The sequence below is a fragment of the Hemiscyllium ocellatum genome, chromosome 12 (genome assembly GCF_020745735.1).
Source record: "Hemiscyllium ocellatum isolate sHemOce1 chromosome 12, sHemOce1.pat.X.cur, whole genome shotgun sequence".
NCBI classification, from domain to species: Eukaryota; Metazoa; Chordata; class Chondrichthyes; order Orectolobiformes; family Hemiscylliidae; genus Hemiscyllium; species Hemiscyllium ocellatum.
Genome location: NC_083412.1, coordinates 70768746 through 70785885, shown reverse-complemented (window position 1 = coordinate 70785885; position 17140 = coordinate 70768746). Strand labels below are relative to the sequence as shown.

Here is a 17140-nt window from a genome sequence, read left to right as displayed (position 1 = left end):
TATGCAGCCATGATAGAAATAATTAATGAGCTGAAACAAAACCTTTATGTTGATTACTTTCTATACGAGTTGCAATGATCAAACAAACTGTGTCTTAAATTGGCATGAATGCATTGTTTATCATTGTCTATCACAACTGTGCCTGAGTTGCACCCACGTGTAGAAATTCGAATGTAATCATGATTGCTGATATAATAAAGATCAACTTCAACAACTAAACATAATGGTTAGGCTGTATTTTTATCTAGCAATGGAAGTAAGAATGGTCTAAGGAACACTGAAATCTTCAAGCTTTACATGGCAAAATGTATTTTCTCATAACAAAATTCAATTTCCATTTGGTCTTTTCATGATTTGGGAGGTTGTCACCCAAATGCAACTTTTCAGAAGTTGGCCTCCCTATTCTAAGCCATATAACAAATTTGGGTTTTGTACACCCCACTATTTTCATGTGCTGGTGTAGGTTTTGGAAGCATCAAAGAAATCCACCTTATGACCACTACGGGGTGCTAAGGTGTCAGGAAACTTCTGACGCTTTGGAGTTAGGTGGTTTGACAACTGAAAATGTAGATGCTGTATTGGAATGATATTTTTTGAATGCAATGATTCATGATAGTGTTCTGTCATGAAAAGGTATGTTGGCCATTACATTGATCAGCACTGTTTAAGTGTGCAGGTAATTGAGTAATTTTCCCATTGAATAAAGTGTTCTATACATTGCAACTGGAGAAAACACTGCCTCTGATCTCACGTCATAGTCATAGAGATGTACAGCACAGAAACAGACCCTTCAGTCCAACCCGTCCATGCTGACCAGATATCTCAACCTAATCTAGTCCCACCTGCCAGTACCCAGCCCATATCCCTCCAAACCCTTCTTATTCATATACCTATCCAAATGCCACTTAAATGTTGTAATAGTACCAGCCTCCACAACTTCCTCTGGGAGCTTATTCCATACACGTACCACCCTCTGCATGAAAAAGTTGCCCTTTAGGTCTCTTTTATATCTTTCCCCTCTCATCTTAAATCTATGTCATCTAGTTCTGGACTCCCCGACCCCAGGGAAAAGACTTTGCCTATTTACCTTATCCATGCCCCTCATAATTTTGTTAACCTCTATAAGGTCACCCCTCAGCCTCCGACGCTCCAGGGAAAACAGCCCCAGCCTGTGCAGCCTCTCCCTATAGCTCAAATCCTCCAACCCTGGCAACATCCTTGTAAATCTTTTCTGAACCCTTTCAAGTTTCACAACATCTTTCCAATAGGAAGGAGACCAGAGTTGCATGCAATAATCCAACAGTGGCCAAACCAACGTCCTGAACAGACGCAACATGACCTCCCAACTCCTGTACTCAATACTCTGACCAATAAAGGAAAGCATACCAAATGCCTTCTTCACTATCCTATAAACCTGCACTCCAAGGTCTCTTTGTTCAGCAACACTCCCTGAGACCTTACCATTAAGCGTATAAGTCCTGCTAAGATTTGCTTTCCCAAAATGCAGCACCTCTCATTTATCTGAATTAAACTCCATCTGCCACTTCTCAGCCCATTGGCCCATCTGATTAGGATCCTGTTGCAACCCTCTTCGCTGTCCACTACACTTCCAATTTTGCAAGCTTACTAACTGTACCTCTTCTGCTTGCATCCAAATCATTTATTTAAATGACAAGAAGTAGAGGACCCAGCACTGATCCTTGTGGCACTCCACTGGTCATAGGCCTCCAGTCTGAAAAACAACCCTCCATCACCACCCTCTGTCTTCTACTTTTGAGCCAGTTTTGTATCCCTGTATTCCATGAGATCTAACCTTGCTAATCAGTCTCCCAAGGGGAACCTTGTCAAACGCCTTACTGAAGTCTATATAGATCACATCTACTGCTCTGTCCTCATCAATCCTCTTTGTTACTTCTTCAAAAAACTCAATCAAGTTTGTGAGACATGATTTCCCACGCACAAAGCCATGTTGACTATCCCTAATCAGTCCTTGCCTTTCCAAATACATGCACATCCTGTCTCTCAGGATTCTGTCCAACAACTTGACCACCACCGAGGTCAGGCTCACCAGTCTGTAGTTCCCTGGCTTGTCCTTACCACCTTTCTTAAACAGTGGCACCACGTTTGCCAATCTCCCGTCTTCTGGCACCTCACCTGTGACTATCGATGATACAAAAATCTCAGCAAGAGGCCCAGCAATCACTTCTCTAGCTTCCCACAGAGTTCTCAGGTAAACCTGATCATGTCCTGGGGATTTATCTACCTTTACCCGTTTCAAGACATCCAGAACTTCCTCCTTTGTAATCTGGCAAGATGTCACCATCTATTTCCCCACTTTCTATATCTTCCATGTCCTTTTCCACAATAAATACTGATGCAAAAATCTCATTTAGTATCTCCCCCATTTTCTGCGGCTCCACACAAAAGCCGCCTTGCTGATCTTTGAGGGGCCCTATTCTCTCCCTAGTTACTCTTTTGTCCTTAATATATTTGTAAAAACCCTTTGGATTCTCCTTAATTCTATTTGCCAAAGCTATCTCATGTCCCCTTTTTGCCCTCCTCATTTCCCTCTTAAGTATACTCCTACTTCCTTTATACTCTAAGGATTCACTCGATCTGTCCTGTCTATACCTGACATATGCTTCCTTTTTTTCTTAACCAAATGCTCAATTTCTTTAGTCATCCAGCATTCCCTATACCTACCAGCCTTTCCTTTCACCCTGATAGGAATATACTTTCTCTGGATTCTTGTTATTTCATTTCTGAAGGCTTCCCATTTTCCAGCCATCCCTTTACCTGCGAACATCTGCCTCTAATCAGCTTTTGAAAGTTCATGTCTAATACTGTCAAAATTGGCTTTTCTCCAATTTAGAACTTCAACTTTTAGATCTGGTTTAACATTTTCCATTACCATTTTAAAACTAATAGAATTATGGTCGCTAGCCCCAAAATGCTCCCCCACTGACACCTCAGTCACCTGCCCTGCCTTATTCCCCAAGAGTAGGTCAACTTTTGCACCTTCTCTAGTAGGTACATCCACATACTGAATCAGACAATTGTCTTGTACACACTTAAGAAATTCCTCTCTATGTAAACCTTTAACACTCTGGCAGTCCCAGTTGATGTTTGGAAAGTTAAAATCCCCTACAATAACCACTCTATTATTCTTACAGCTAGCTGAGCTATCCTTACAAAGTTTGTTTCTCAATTTCCCTCTGAGTATTAGGGGTCTATAACACAATCCCAATAAGGTGGTCATCCCTTTTTTATTTCTCAGTTCCATCCAAATAACTTCCCTGGATGTATTTCAGGGAATATCCTCCCTCAGTACAGCTGTAATGCTATCCCTTATCAAAAATGCCACTCCCCCTCCTCTCTTGCCATAATAAGCTGAAGTGATTTACATGTGCAAAGAGTACTTGTACATTGAAAAACAAACCTTCAACATTCTCAGGTAGCAAGACCAGCCACCTGCTCCTGAATTACTTTGATTGACAATGACATCTGGTGTATTTAGGAAAACAAGAACATCTGATTTATCAGTTTCAACGTTTCCTATTGTTTAGATTTTACAGGGATTGATGTTAAAGCTGAGCCATTATGAATGTTCAACTGAGTTTCAAATTCTAATAAACTACTTAGCTTGGGGCTGAGTTCTCACTATGATGAGTTTAAGAGGTTACTTTATTTTGTTTTTTAAATATTAAGTGTTATATGAGAAAAGTGTATATTATTCTTATAACAGACTGAGTACTTGAAGAACTTTAGTATTTTTAATGCCATTTATGAATGAGAGATTTTCAGTATGAAGTGTATTTGAATGACAGCCCTATTAGATTGCCAGAAATTTATCTCCTGTAACAATCATTTCCAATGTGAAGTCTGGAGATGGGATGAGAGGCAGTGGAGGCAACATGGGTGTCATGGATGGCATGGGGATATGAATATGCCTGCATATGTGAATCAAGGTAAAGAATCTCAAGTTAATTTATTCCTCCTCATGACAGCATACACTTTGTTTATCGGCCGACATGAAAGGTACTTCTATAAAAACTAATCTTCTGCCGGCTCATGGCCCTGTCACATTATGCATAACTTTTGCCTGCTGTAAGTCACCACCAGTGCATTAATCCTGGTCCCAGGAACCAGGAGTCTAAATTATTCAGAATTTTATATTGGCCATAATTCAAGCCAAGACAAATTGTAAATATAATTTAATATAACTGAAAACTTCAAATACAACTTTGATAATAACTGCACTGCAAGTTATAATCACTTCCATATACATCAAACATTAACAAAGTTTTAAAGGCTAAACATACATCCATGGAATAACTCACCCAAAGATCATTTTTTCCTTAACAATGCAGACAATGCAATAGTTTCTAAATTTTGCCCTGTCTTACTTTACTCTATGTTCTATATCTTAAATAATAGAGTGCTATATTTCCAAAATGTACTGCTAATGTGAATTGAGGAAAGTCAGTAAATGCCAGAACTTGTCTGTTGGCTTGCATTCTTCCTCTATGATTCTAAGCCAAGCGAGAGAGCGAGTTGGCTTGAAAATAATTTGCTTTTCCTGGCTCAATTTTATATAGTTAATACAAAAATGGAAGGGGAGAGAGCAAGAGAGACAAAGAGAGTGAAGAGGGGTTTAAAAGAGTTCCATTCATGTTATAAACTTACAATGATAATTTCAGATGTCAATTGCATTGTCTACATCATGTAAGTTAGTTTATTTTGATAGCCACACATCTCTGTTAGCTTTGTATGACTCTATGACTCTGTAATGACATTGGAATTAAATGAAGCTAGTTTAAACATTTCTAGCTATTGTATTGTTGGACACATGTGGATGTCACATTTAATATCCTTCAACATATGTTCTGCCTGGCTTGAGCAAAGAATCAAATCAATTTGATGGGGATCAACATGTTGAATATTATACTCAGGTTAGAAAATGGAAAGGAGAACTAATAATTGTTGCTTCTACAAGGGCTGTCAGTTTAAATCGGTTGAATTAATATGAACTGAATCTAACAGTTAATGCTGAATATTCTCACCTCTGTTCAAAGAAAGTCTGAGAATCATAGAGTCATGGAGATATACTGCATGGAAATAGATCCTCTGGTCCAACTCATCCCAACCTAATCTAGTTCCATTTGCCAGCACTTAGTCCATATCCCTCTAAACCCTTCCTATTCATAAACCCATCCAGATGCCTTTTAAATGTTGTCATTATACCAGCCTCCATCACTTCATCTAGCAGCACATTCCATTCACGCATCATCCTCTGTGTGAAAAAGTTGCCTCTTGGGTACCTTTTAAATCTTTCCCCTCTCACCCTAAACCTATGCTCTCAAGTTCTGGACTCCCCCACTCCAGGGAAAATACCTTGTCTATTTACCCTATCTATGCCCCTCTTGATTTTATAAACCACTGTAAGGTTACCCCTCAGCCTCCTTTGCTCCAGGGAAAATAGCCCTAGTCTATTCAGCTTCTTCCTGTAGCTGAGTTAAACAGCTTTCATTTAAACAAGACCAGTTTATCTCATGTCTGAATCTGATTGCTTGCATCAATTGTTTGATTTAAGTCTAATCCCTACAGCCAACTTTAAATCAGCATAATTAGGTGGAAGTAAAGGGGAAGACCATTTGAAACAGATCACAGTAAATAGTAATGTATCAGTACAGGGTAATATTGAGACAGCAAATGCTTGCTAGAGCTGACATCTTTCAGATAAAATGTTAAACAAAGGCTCTGAGACCCCCTCTGTCCTCAGATGATCATGAAATATCCCTTGGGATTATTCTACGAAGAAGAGGATTCTCCCCAGTGATTTGGCCGATGCTTATCTTTCAACCAACACCACTCAAAATTGATTAATATCTTATTTTTATTTCTGAGCTTTTATGTTTAAAAATTGGCTGCCATCTTTCCTACACTACAATAGTGACTCCATTTAGTCGGTCATGAAAGTGCTTGGAGGTTTTGAGATTGTAAAAATTGCTATATAAATACAAGTGTTTACCCTAGCATCAATATTGACATTGCGAAAAACAAAATAAACATTAAATAAGTAGATGAATATCAGTAGCATCCAACTTTCATTATCCTCAGTGTATGTTTCTTGATACATCGTAGAATAATGTGATGCACAGTCAAAAGTGCCATCTTTCAGATGGGGCATCAAACATTTCAGACATGAATGATTTTAGAATGTGGAATGTTATAGTGTGGAGCATTGTAGAAAATATGCAACATCTCTAAATAGAGAGGTTTTCTTAACAATAGAACACTATAGCTGTTCCTGCCCATGCTGAAAAGACCCTAAACAGAATTCTTGGGAATCATCATCAATATTTCTACATGAATCCTGGCAGAACTTCAGAGACAAATAATTCGGCAGCATCGCACATTTTCATTCAAAATTAACTCTTCCTTGGCCTGTCCATTTGCATGTTTTTTTTCAAGTAATGTGAAATAAACTCCCTGGAAAAAGTGATAACTGTGGATACTGGAGATCAGAGTTGAAGAGTGTGATGTCGGAAAAGCACAGCCAGTCAGGCAGCATCCAAGCAGCAGGAGAATCAATGTTTCGAGCATAAGCTCTTCATCAGGAATGAGGCTTGTGGGCCAAGGAGGCTGGGAGTGTTGGGGCTGGTGGGGGAGGTGGGGGGGGGGGAGAAGGTAGTTGGGAATGCCCCAAGTAGAGGAAGGTGGGGGTGAAGGATATAGGTCAGAGAGGAGAGTGGAGCAGATAGGTGGGAAGGAAGATGGATAGGTAGGACAGGTCAAGAGGGCAGTGCTAAGTTGGAAGGTTGGATCTAGGATAAGGTGGTGGGAGGGGAAATGAGGAAACTGGTGAAATCCATATTGACCCCGTCTGGTTGGAGGGTCCCAAGGTGAAACATGAGGCGTTCTTCTTCCAGGTGTCGGGTGGTTAGGGTTTGGCAGTGGAGGAGGCCCAGGATCTGTATGTGTTTGGAAGCGTGGAAGGGGGAGTTTAAGTGTTCAGTCATGAGGCAGTGGGGTTGGTTGGTGCACATGTCCCAGAGATGTTTTCTGAAACGATCAGCAAGTTGGCGTCCTGCCTCCCCAGTGTAGAGTAGACCACATTGGGAGCAATGTATACAGTGGATGACGTGTGGGAATACAGGTAAATCTTTGTCAGATGTAGAAGGATCCTTTGGAGCCTTGGACAGAGGTGAGGGGGAAGGTGTGGGCGCAGGTTTTGCCATTCTTGCAGTGGCAGGGGAAGGTGTCAGGAGGGCTGTGGAGGATGGGTTGGTAGGGGGCATGGACCTGACAAGGTGAACTGGGATATAGGGAAAGTTTACATTGTGATTTCTATTTGCCATGATGATATTTCAATAAATTATCATTATTGCTGGGTACATAGTAATTACTACCATTCTAATGCATGGAAGAAATGAAATGTCTTCCTCTACAAACAACATAATCTTAAATTGTGCATTCTTAATGGTGTTTTGGAAAGTAATGAAAGAATCTATAGGGCAATGTGGTCAAATGTGCTCTCCACTGGCAACACGTATTTATTCAGGTTTCCACAGGATAGTGTAGTCACGCTCAAGGCTATGATCTACCGTCCCTTGAAACAATGACAGTGAACTACCTTTTTGAATGCAGGTAAGTGATTTTGCTAAGGCACTTCAAAGGGCAATCAAGAGTTAACTACTTTTCTGTGGGTCTGGGATCAAGTATAGTTCAGACCAAGTAGGAAGAACAAATTTTATTCTCTAAAGGACATTAATGAATCAGAAGGATTTTTACAATATTCTGGTAGTTTCAAGGTCATTGCATTCAATGCTAACTTTTTTAAAATTTCAGATTTATTTTAAAAGTTGTGCTTAAACACTTCAGCTGTCATCTCTCTGGATTTCTAGATATTTTTAATCAACCTGTTCAGGCATATTATAACAAGTAGCTACGACAGGTAGGGCTTGGACCAAGAGGTAGGACACAACTATTCCACAAGAACCTCAGTCTCTGGACATACAAAGACATTGTCCTAATCAATCTGTTAAGAGATGTTATTACGCCTTTGAAGAAGATGGGACTCAAACCCAAGCTTCTAAGTTCAGGGGCAGGGACAACACCACCACCGATCACAAGAGCCCTCTCTCTGGACTACGATTGTACCCATGCTACACCATCCAAATCTGGCCAATTGATTAATGAATAATAAACACTTTTTATTGTGCATGTGCACTTGATCCTCATACTCATACAAATGTTTTTAACTTTTCAAAAGTAAAATGGTAAAACAAAGAGAAGAGTCTGTGCATAGTGTTTGATCATTGAATACTTTATTTCCTTGAATGTTGAATATTAATGGAATGTTTGTTAAGTACATATGCATTTGTAAAATACATTCACTGTTTTTTCTGTTGGTTCTGAAGTGAATGAACGTAAATTGTTTTCATAAAAGACTACTGCATAAGGTTAAAACAGTGTCAGCATAGCCACACCTTGCGGCTAATCAGCAACTTCTCTTGAGCACACTGCAACAGGGTAAATCAATTAATTCTGACCTCGCAACAGGAAAGAACATTCTAAGAGAGCATAGCTTCCAAGCAGTGCCACAGAAATGTTGCACCAATTGTCCAACCAGTGCTCTTTTACAGCATGGTTCCCACTGGAGTTGCATACTTGATGAACTTATCAAAAAAAAGGAATCACTGTAGGTCTTGGATTCCAGAAAAAGAACTGGTAATGTTAGAAATGCTCAGCAAATCAGGAAGCTACTGTAAAGCAAAGAAAATTATTAAATTTTTCAGTATTCCCCTTTTGTCAAGCTGCAAGATATCCAGACATTCAATTCTGATGAAGGACCATCTGAATCATGGGATGGTTTCCCACAGAATTCAGACTGTACACAAAGGAAAGACTCTTATTTAAGAACCAAGCTAATATTTTCATTGATCTAATAGAAACACTACCAATGCTAGATTTAAAACTTTGTTGAGTAGACAAAGCTACGATTCGGACACAAAGGTTATTACTTAGAATTGCAAAGATGTGAATTGGCATGGTGTATGATGCATCTTCTAGTCGCATTAGCTGCAACAGAACATTAATGTCAAATCTGGATACGTAGCCACAGCACTAGTAGTGCTGGGAGGCCTAAACAGCAATTTTTACTTTAGCTATTAAGATAGAAGCTGTAGCAATCATTACAATTAAAATGCATCTTTGTTACTTCTAGCTGTTACCAATATCACAAAAGTGCTGCTAAACTATGATGTCAAGAATAGGCGTGACAACAGGGGACCACAAAAAAAATCCTTTAAGTGCAATTATATGTTAGCCATTGCAACCAAACCAAACAGATTAGTCTGATCAACCATCAGCCATCAGTGAAAGTGCGCTGTTTGAAGCTACCCTGCTTCCAACAGACTTGATTTGCTGCACGCCCATCATTTTACAAGGAAAGATGTCAATGACCAAAACATACAGATAAAATGAAGTTTAAACAGACCAGAATTTATGATTGAAATTAGTGGTCTGTATATTTGCAAATCTTTGAAGACTAGATACAGAATGACTTAGCAAGTTGTTTTCTTATCTGAACGCAGCCCAGATTGAATGGGATAAAAATGTTATACCTCTGTTGGTTGCAGAATGCCATGAATCTAACCTAATGTTGGCAATCTTAAACTAATGGTGTTTGTCCACAACATAATATTGTCCATGAATTGACATTAGTAGACACTAAATTGTCAAGATCATTCAAAGATTGAAAGATTGGATCTGATGTAAGATATTGAATCCCATTTTACATCTTATTATCCCTGGACTAGGAGTGTCAATGGTGACAATCAATATCAGTTGAAGTGTGCATTCCACATCATTACTGTGCTTCACTTCCATAAGACCTACCTTCCAAAGTTAAGACATAACTCTATTTGATACTTGATTAAGATAACGTAAGCTTTAATAATTTGGCTTTAGTCCAATTTTATAACAGTCCAATATTCAAATGGTTGAACCAGTTATTCAATTTAAATGCTAATTCTCATAATTTTCAGAATCCAAGTATTCTGAATTTCCATAAAACAGTACTACGTCAAGCAGTTGGAGTGCAGTGAGCAAGGCATTTAAGAGATCATAGAATCATAGCATGCCTACAGTGCAGAAAGAGGCCTGAAAAAATCTGCACAACCCTTCTAACAGCATTCCACCCAGACTCAGACTCTCACTCTATCCCTGTAACCTATCTAGCCTGCACATCTCTGGACACTACCAACAATTTAGCATGGCCGGTCCACTGAACTGCACGCCTTTGGACTGGGGAGGAAGCCAGAACACTGGGAGGAAACCCTTGCAGAGACAGGGAGAATTTGCAAACCCCACACAGACTGTCACCCAAGGCTGGAACTGAACCTGCTCCTGGATAACTTGAATTGGAATGCTATTGGTAAAGGTAAAAAGGTAAAAACTAGGTCAAAGTCTCATCTGAAATTGCCCTGGGCTGACTTGCAATCTATGCTATTGACTTCAGTCTGCGTGCTACAGATTTTAAAATAAACTTGAGGTAATACATGATCAAATAGTCCTTCAAGAACAGAATGTTGAGGCATTTTGTTCAGATTTTTTATAAAATTTTTACAATATAGCTCCCCCAATTGATCAACAAGTGAACCAGCACTGATTGGCTACATCCCAGCTTGGGATGACAGTCTGTGTTTAGTTGACCTCCACCGTGGCTGCAGTAGGGGAGTTACAATTGGTCCCACTTGCCCTTGGTTGTCACTATTTTCATTCCACTTATCTCCAATGGAAGAGTTTGTACATGTTCGGGTGGGGAGAGGGTCGGAAAGTCCAAGACAGAGTGGGTCAGCAAGTCCAATTAAGACAGAGTGGGTCAGCTATAAAGTTTCTGGCAGCCAAAGCATTCGCTCACATTTTGTATCAACATTCACCAAATGCATAACGGAATTGAACCTCACCGGGTTGCAGAAGGCGAGAGAAAGTTGAGGGGGCAAAATTAAAACAAAAGAAAATTGAATGTTTGCAATTGCTTTTAAAAAGGATGGTTTTTGTTTTGCAATTCAAATTTACACCATTATTCTGGAATTGACATACTGCTTACCTCTTGGTAATGTTCTTGCATTATCCACCAAAGTTAGAACAATCCCACCGAATATAACGAAAAGAAATTTGAGAGACATGTCGCGAAGGAGCCGGGAGAAGTGAAGCTTTCTTTTGGAGATGTGGATCAGTAATGAAGCCTGAAACTTAAAAGTGAGACACCATCAGCTGTAGTGGGAGGAGAGCTCGCGTCGTCAGCCGTCACATACAAAGCTGGGGGAGAAACTGGCAATCTTTCCAAATCCGTAAAAGTCAACTTCGAGTTGTCCAACCCATGCTGTAATAGGTTTTGATAACTCCTGCTAACTGAGAGAAAAATAATTCGTTTTGCAGTGACCGTATTGCTCTGAAATCGAAGACTTGCACTGAGTCGAAATGGAACTCCTGTTGGCGGTTCACATTTTGCAAACAGCTTTTCTCCCATTCACATTTTAATGAGATTGATTTTTATTTAGTGAAAAGCAAACTTATTTCTGAATTGTTTAATGGAGATTGTCCATATATGTCCACAAATACTGCATGTGCACTCGTTGCCCTCTTGTAATATTCTGAAAGATAGTATACACAATGTGCATGCACATACACAACACTGTCTGCTTCAGATTCAGCCGAGTTAACTGCTTGGCTGCCGTTATTAGCCTGTGAATCATTTCCACTCTTCTGTACCAGGGCAATTTAATCCAGGTGTTAAATAAGTGTTTAACTTGTATGCATTTGAAAGAAAACTCACCTTGTTATAAATTAGAATCAGACTATGACTCTTCCCGAAATTTCGTTCATTCTGCTTCTATCAGACGTGCATCTGTTGAATTGTGAGAAATAGCTGTTGATGATATCAGGGACGCCTCTGCATCCAAAATTGCAGTTGGAGGCAGATCATTCATTTGTGAATATCACGAACGTACTTTCAACAAAATAGGCTGTCCCAAATAATGCAGATCCTGCATGTGCATTACTTCTGATAGTGTTCTACCTGTGTAAGTTATTGCATTTCTGGCATTCAAATATTACTTATTGGAACGTTGCCAATAAGGAACAGACTTTCAGCGTATATTATTCATGTAGTTACAATGAACATTTTGTGTTACATTAGTATATTTTGAGAAAATACACCTCCTGAGATCAAGCACCACAACAGGTTCTAGGAGCATTTACCAGGTTGGTATTTCAGGACAGTACTGGGAGGTATGCTTTTCAACATGTTCCAAATCAGACTTTAAATCAAGGTCCTGTTTGAACATTCACCTTAATGTTAAATATTGCAAGGCACCATTTTAAAAAAAAACATTGTATCTTCCAATGCCTTTCCTACTTCATTCAATACCACATAAAAATAATTAGCATATGGGGTAATTTTTTTTCATTGTGATTTGTACTGGCTGTTACGTTTGCAAATGTACATGGGAGTGCAAATGTTGACATACTAAACATATTTCTTCTTTTCAAATCCATCCAAAATTGAAGGGTTCAAAAACCTGCTGAAGCCCGCGTCCTTGCCTTTTCTACCTCTGAGAGTGAACTATGGTAGTGCTCTCCTAGTGAGTGTTTATCTTCCATAAACTTCATCTCAATCAAAACTCCACTACTCTGTCCTTTTATTCTCCACCACTGCCACCATCCGTGTGTGCTGGCTGCCACATTAAAATCCCATCAAAACCACACTCAAGCAAGAGGCCATTGCCCACATTGGAACCAATGACATAGGAAGGGAAAAGGTTGAGATTCTGAAGGGAGATTACAGAGAGTTAGTCAGGAATTTAAAAAGGAGGTCCTTGAGAGGAATAATATTTGGATTACTCATGGTGCTACGAGCTACTGAGGGCAGGAATAGGACGATGGAGCAGATGAATGCATAGCTGAGGAGCTGGTGTATGGAAGAAGGATTCACGTTTTTGGATCATTGGAATCTCTTTTGGGGTAGAAGTGAACTGTACAAGAAGGATGGATTGCACTTAAATTGGAAGGGGACTAATATACTGAAGGAGATTTGCTAGAGCTGCTCGGGAGGATTTAAACTAGTAAGGTTGGGAGGGTTGGGATGGTGGGGGAGTGGTGGGGGAGTGGTGGGGGGAGCTGGTGGGACAGCTGAATGTTCCAGGATACAAATGCCAGAGGATGGATAGAAAAGGAGGCAAGAGAGGAGGGAGAGTGGCATTTTTGATAAGGGATAGCATTACAGCTGTGCTGAGAGAGGATATTCCCGGAAGTACATCCAGGGAAGTTATTTGGGTTGAACTGGGAAATAAGAAAGGGATGATCACCTTATTGGGATTATATTATAGACCCCCTAATATTCAGAGGGAAATTGAGAAACAAATTTGTAAGGAGATCTCAGCTCTCTGTAAGAATAATAGGGTGGTTATGGTAGGGGATTTTAACTTTCCAAACATAGACTGGGATTGCCATAGTGTTAAAGGTTTAGATGGAGAGGAAATTGTTAAGCGTCAACAATAACATTTTCTGATTCAGTATGTGGATGTGCCTATTAGACTAGGTACACTTTGGAGCCAGCGACTATAATTCTATTAGATTTAAAATAACGATGGAAAATGATAGACCAGATCTAAAAGTTGAAGTTCTAAATTGGAAAAAGGGCAATTATGACGGTATTAAGTGAGAACTTTCAAAAGCTGATTTGGGGCAGATGTTCACAGGTAAAGGGATGGCTGGAAAATGGGAAGCCTTCAGAAATGAGATAACGAGAATCCAGAGAAAGTATATTCCTGTCAGGGTAGAAGGAAAGGCTGGTAGGTATAGGAAATGCTGGATGACTAAAGAAATTGAGCGTTTGGTTAAGAAAAAGAAGGAAGCATATGTAAGGTATAGACTGGATAGATCAAGTGAATCCTTAGAAGAGTATAAAGGCAGTAGGAGTATACGTAAGAGAGAAATGAGGAGGGCAAAAAGGAGACATGAGATAGCGTTGGCAAATAGAATTAAGGAGAATCCAAAGGGTTTTTACAAATACATTAAGGACAAAAGGGTAACTAGGGAGAGAATAGGGCCCCTCAAAGGCGGCCTTTATGTGGAGCTGCAGAAAATACGGGAGATACTAAACTAGTATTTTGCATCAGTATTTACTATGGAAAGGGACATGGAAGATATAGAATGTGGGGAAATAGATGGTGACATCTTGAAAAATGTCCATATTACAGAGGAGGAAGTTCTGGATGTCTTGAAATGCATAAAAGTGGATAAATCCCCAGGACATGATCAGGTGTACCCTCGAACTCTGTGGGAAGCTAGAGAAGTGATTGCTGGGCCTCTCGCTGAGATATTTGTGTCATCGATAGTCACAGGTGAGGTGCCGGAAGACTGGTGCCACTGTTTGAGAAGGGTGGTAAGGACAAGCCAGGGAACTATAGACCAGTGAGCCTTGTGTCAGTGGTGGGCAAGTTGCTGGAGGGAATGCTGAGGGACAGGATGTACATGTATTTGGAAAGGCAAGGACTAATTAGGGATAGTCAACGTGGCTTTTTGCATGGGAAGTCATGTCTCACAAACTTGATTGAGTTTTTTGAAGAAGTAACAAAGAGAATTGATGAGGTCATCACGGTAGTTGTGATCTATATGGAACTCAGTAAGGCGTTTGACAAGGTTCCCCATGGGAGACTGATTAGCAAGGTTAGATCTCATGGAATACAGGGAGAACTAGCCATTTAGATACAGAATTGGCTCAAAGGTAGAAGACAGAGGGTGGTGGTGGAGGGTTGTTTTTCAGACTGGAGGGCTGTGACCAGTGGAGTGCCACAAGGATCGGGGTACTCTACTTTTCGTAATTTATGTAAATGGTTTGGATGTGAGCATAAGAGGTACAGTTAGTAAGTTTGCAGATGACACCAAAATTGGATGTGTAGTGGACAGCGAAGAGGGTTACCTCAGATTACAACAGGATCTTGATCAGATGGGCCAATGGGCTGAGAAGTGGCAGATGGAGTTTAATTCAGATAAATGCAAGGCGTTGCATTTTGGGAAAGCAAATCTTAGCAGGATTTATGCACTTAATGGTAAGGTCCTAGGGAGTGTTGCTGAACAATGAGACCTTGCAGTACAGGTTCATAGCTCCTTGAAAGTGGAGTCACAGGTAGATGGGATAGTGAAGAAGGCATTTGGTATGCTTTCCTTTATTGGTCAGAGTATTGAGTACGGAAGTTGGGTCATATTGCAACTGTACAGGATGTTGGTTTGGCCACTGTTAGAATATTGCTTGCAATTCTGGTCCCCTTCCTATTGGAAAGATATTGTGAAACTTGAAAGGATTCAGAAAAGATTTACAAGGATGTTGCCAGGGTTGGAGAAATTGAGTTATAGGAGAGGGTGAACAGCTGGGGCTGTTTTCCCTGGAACATTGGCGGCTGAGGGGTGATCGTATAGAGGTTTATAAAATCATGAGGAGCATGGATAGGGTAAATAGACAAGGTGCTTTCCCTGGGGTTGGGGAGTCCAGAACTAGAGGGCATAGGTTTAGGGTGAGAGGGGAAAGATATAAAAGAGACCTAAGGGGCAACGTTTTCACACAGAGAGTGGTATCTGTGTGGAATGAGCTGCCAGAGGAACTGGTGGAGGCTGGTACAATTGCAACATTTAAAAGGCATTTGAATAGGAAGGGTTTGGAGGGATATGGGCCGGGTGCTGGCAGGTGGGACTAGATTGGGTTGGGACATCTGGTCAGCATGGACGGGTTGGACCGAAGGGTCTGTTTCCATGCTGTACATCTCTATGACTCCATGACTCTAATCTCCCATTGTTCAAAAACCTTCCAAGAATGCCTCATGTGCATTGCTCACTCCAACATTAGAGCTTGGACCTCATCTGTATAAATACACACTATCCTTGTGAATCTCTTCTATAGCTCCTTGCAATGTTTCACCTCACTACTCTTCTTTTAGGGCCTGCAATTAAATCAACTTCTTTGACCAATGTTCTAGTCACTCATACTTTGCCTTTGTAAAAATGTTTCTCTAATTATATTTTTAGAAATTGCCTTGCGATGTTTTACAAAGTTGAAGACATTTTATAAATACATGTTACTGCTGTTGGAGAAACATGCATCATCATCCCAAGAAATACTGTCAGTTTTCCTCCATTATCGGATGTTACATCCCACAGTATATTACGATCTCTATTTATATCAAGCAATATTCATATATTGAATAAGACCTTAAACACCAAATTGAGCCTTTTATATTATGTCTTTGCTGAAAGTTCTCAGATCAATTTTAAATGTTTCCCCACAGAAGACATTACTTTTTAGATTAGATTACCTACAGTGTGGAAACAGGCCCTTCAGCCCAACAAGTCCACATTGACCTCCAAAGAGCAACCCACCCAGACCTATTCCCCTACATTCACCCCAGACTAATGCACCTGACACTACGGCAATTCACCTGACCTGCACATCTTTGCACTGTGGGAGGAAACCGAAGCACCCAGAGGAAACCTATGCAGACACAGGGAGAATGCGCAAACTCCACACAGACGGTTGCCCGAGGTGGGAATTGAACCCAGGTCCCTGGCACTGTGGGGCAGTAGTGCTAACCATTGAGCCACTGTGCCACCCCTTAAAAGCTTCTTCCCTGACTGGGAATCAAACGCGGGCTGCAGCGGTGAGAGCACCGAATCCTAACCTCTAGGAATCGGTCTCTGTTTTTCCATCTGATCCTTATCTATTTGAAAAAAAAATCCAGAAGAGAGTTTTTTTTAAAAAAGGCAAAAGTTAATATTTTGTCAAACAGAAACAACCAAACTGTTCCTGGGACCAACAGAATGGTTGGTGAGCACTTAATTTCTTTAAAAAGAATTTTTTTACTGGAAATGTCAGCTTTGTGGAAATCCCAGAGAATAATTCCACTATCATGTTGCTTTGTTCTTGGACTTGGCTAATTTTACATTAAAAAACCGGATTTTGTGGTCAGCAATGAAGAAATGGCATGCACCATGAAGCAGGCTTTCCACAAAAATTTTGCAATTGATGTAGCATGGATTTCCCCTTTCTTGAATTCATGTTGAATTTGGCGTCAACTCA

The 17140-nt window shown here is 40.2% G+C and overlaps 1 protein-coding gene across 25 annotated transcripts in view; it reads right to left on the bottom strand.

Moving 5' to 3' along the window:
• Nucleotides 1–11981, bottom strand: part of LOC132821115 (target of Nesh-SH3-like) — a 348093-nt gene extending 336112 nt beyond the window's left edge. For 11 of the 25 annotated variants that reach the window (XM_060833670.1, XM_060833669.1, XM_060833662.1 and 8 more), the window contains exon 1: nt 11117–11606. In XM_060833670.1, coding sequence (XP_060689653.1) covers nt 11117–11195 — 79 coding nt within the window. In that variant the 5' untranslated portion in view covers nt 11196–11606. Of the gene's footprint in view, nt 1–11116; nt 11608–11845 lie in introns of those variants that run through there. The other 14 variants (XM_060833679.1, XM_060833681.1, XM_060833683.1 and 11 more) reach the window with 6 other exon arrangements.
• Between the last annotated feature and the right edge of the window lie 5159 nt (nt 11982–17140).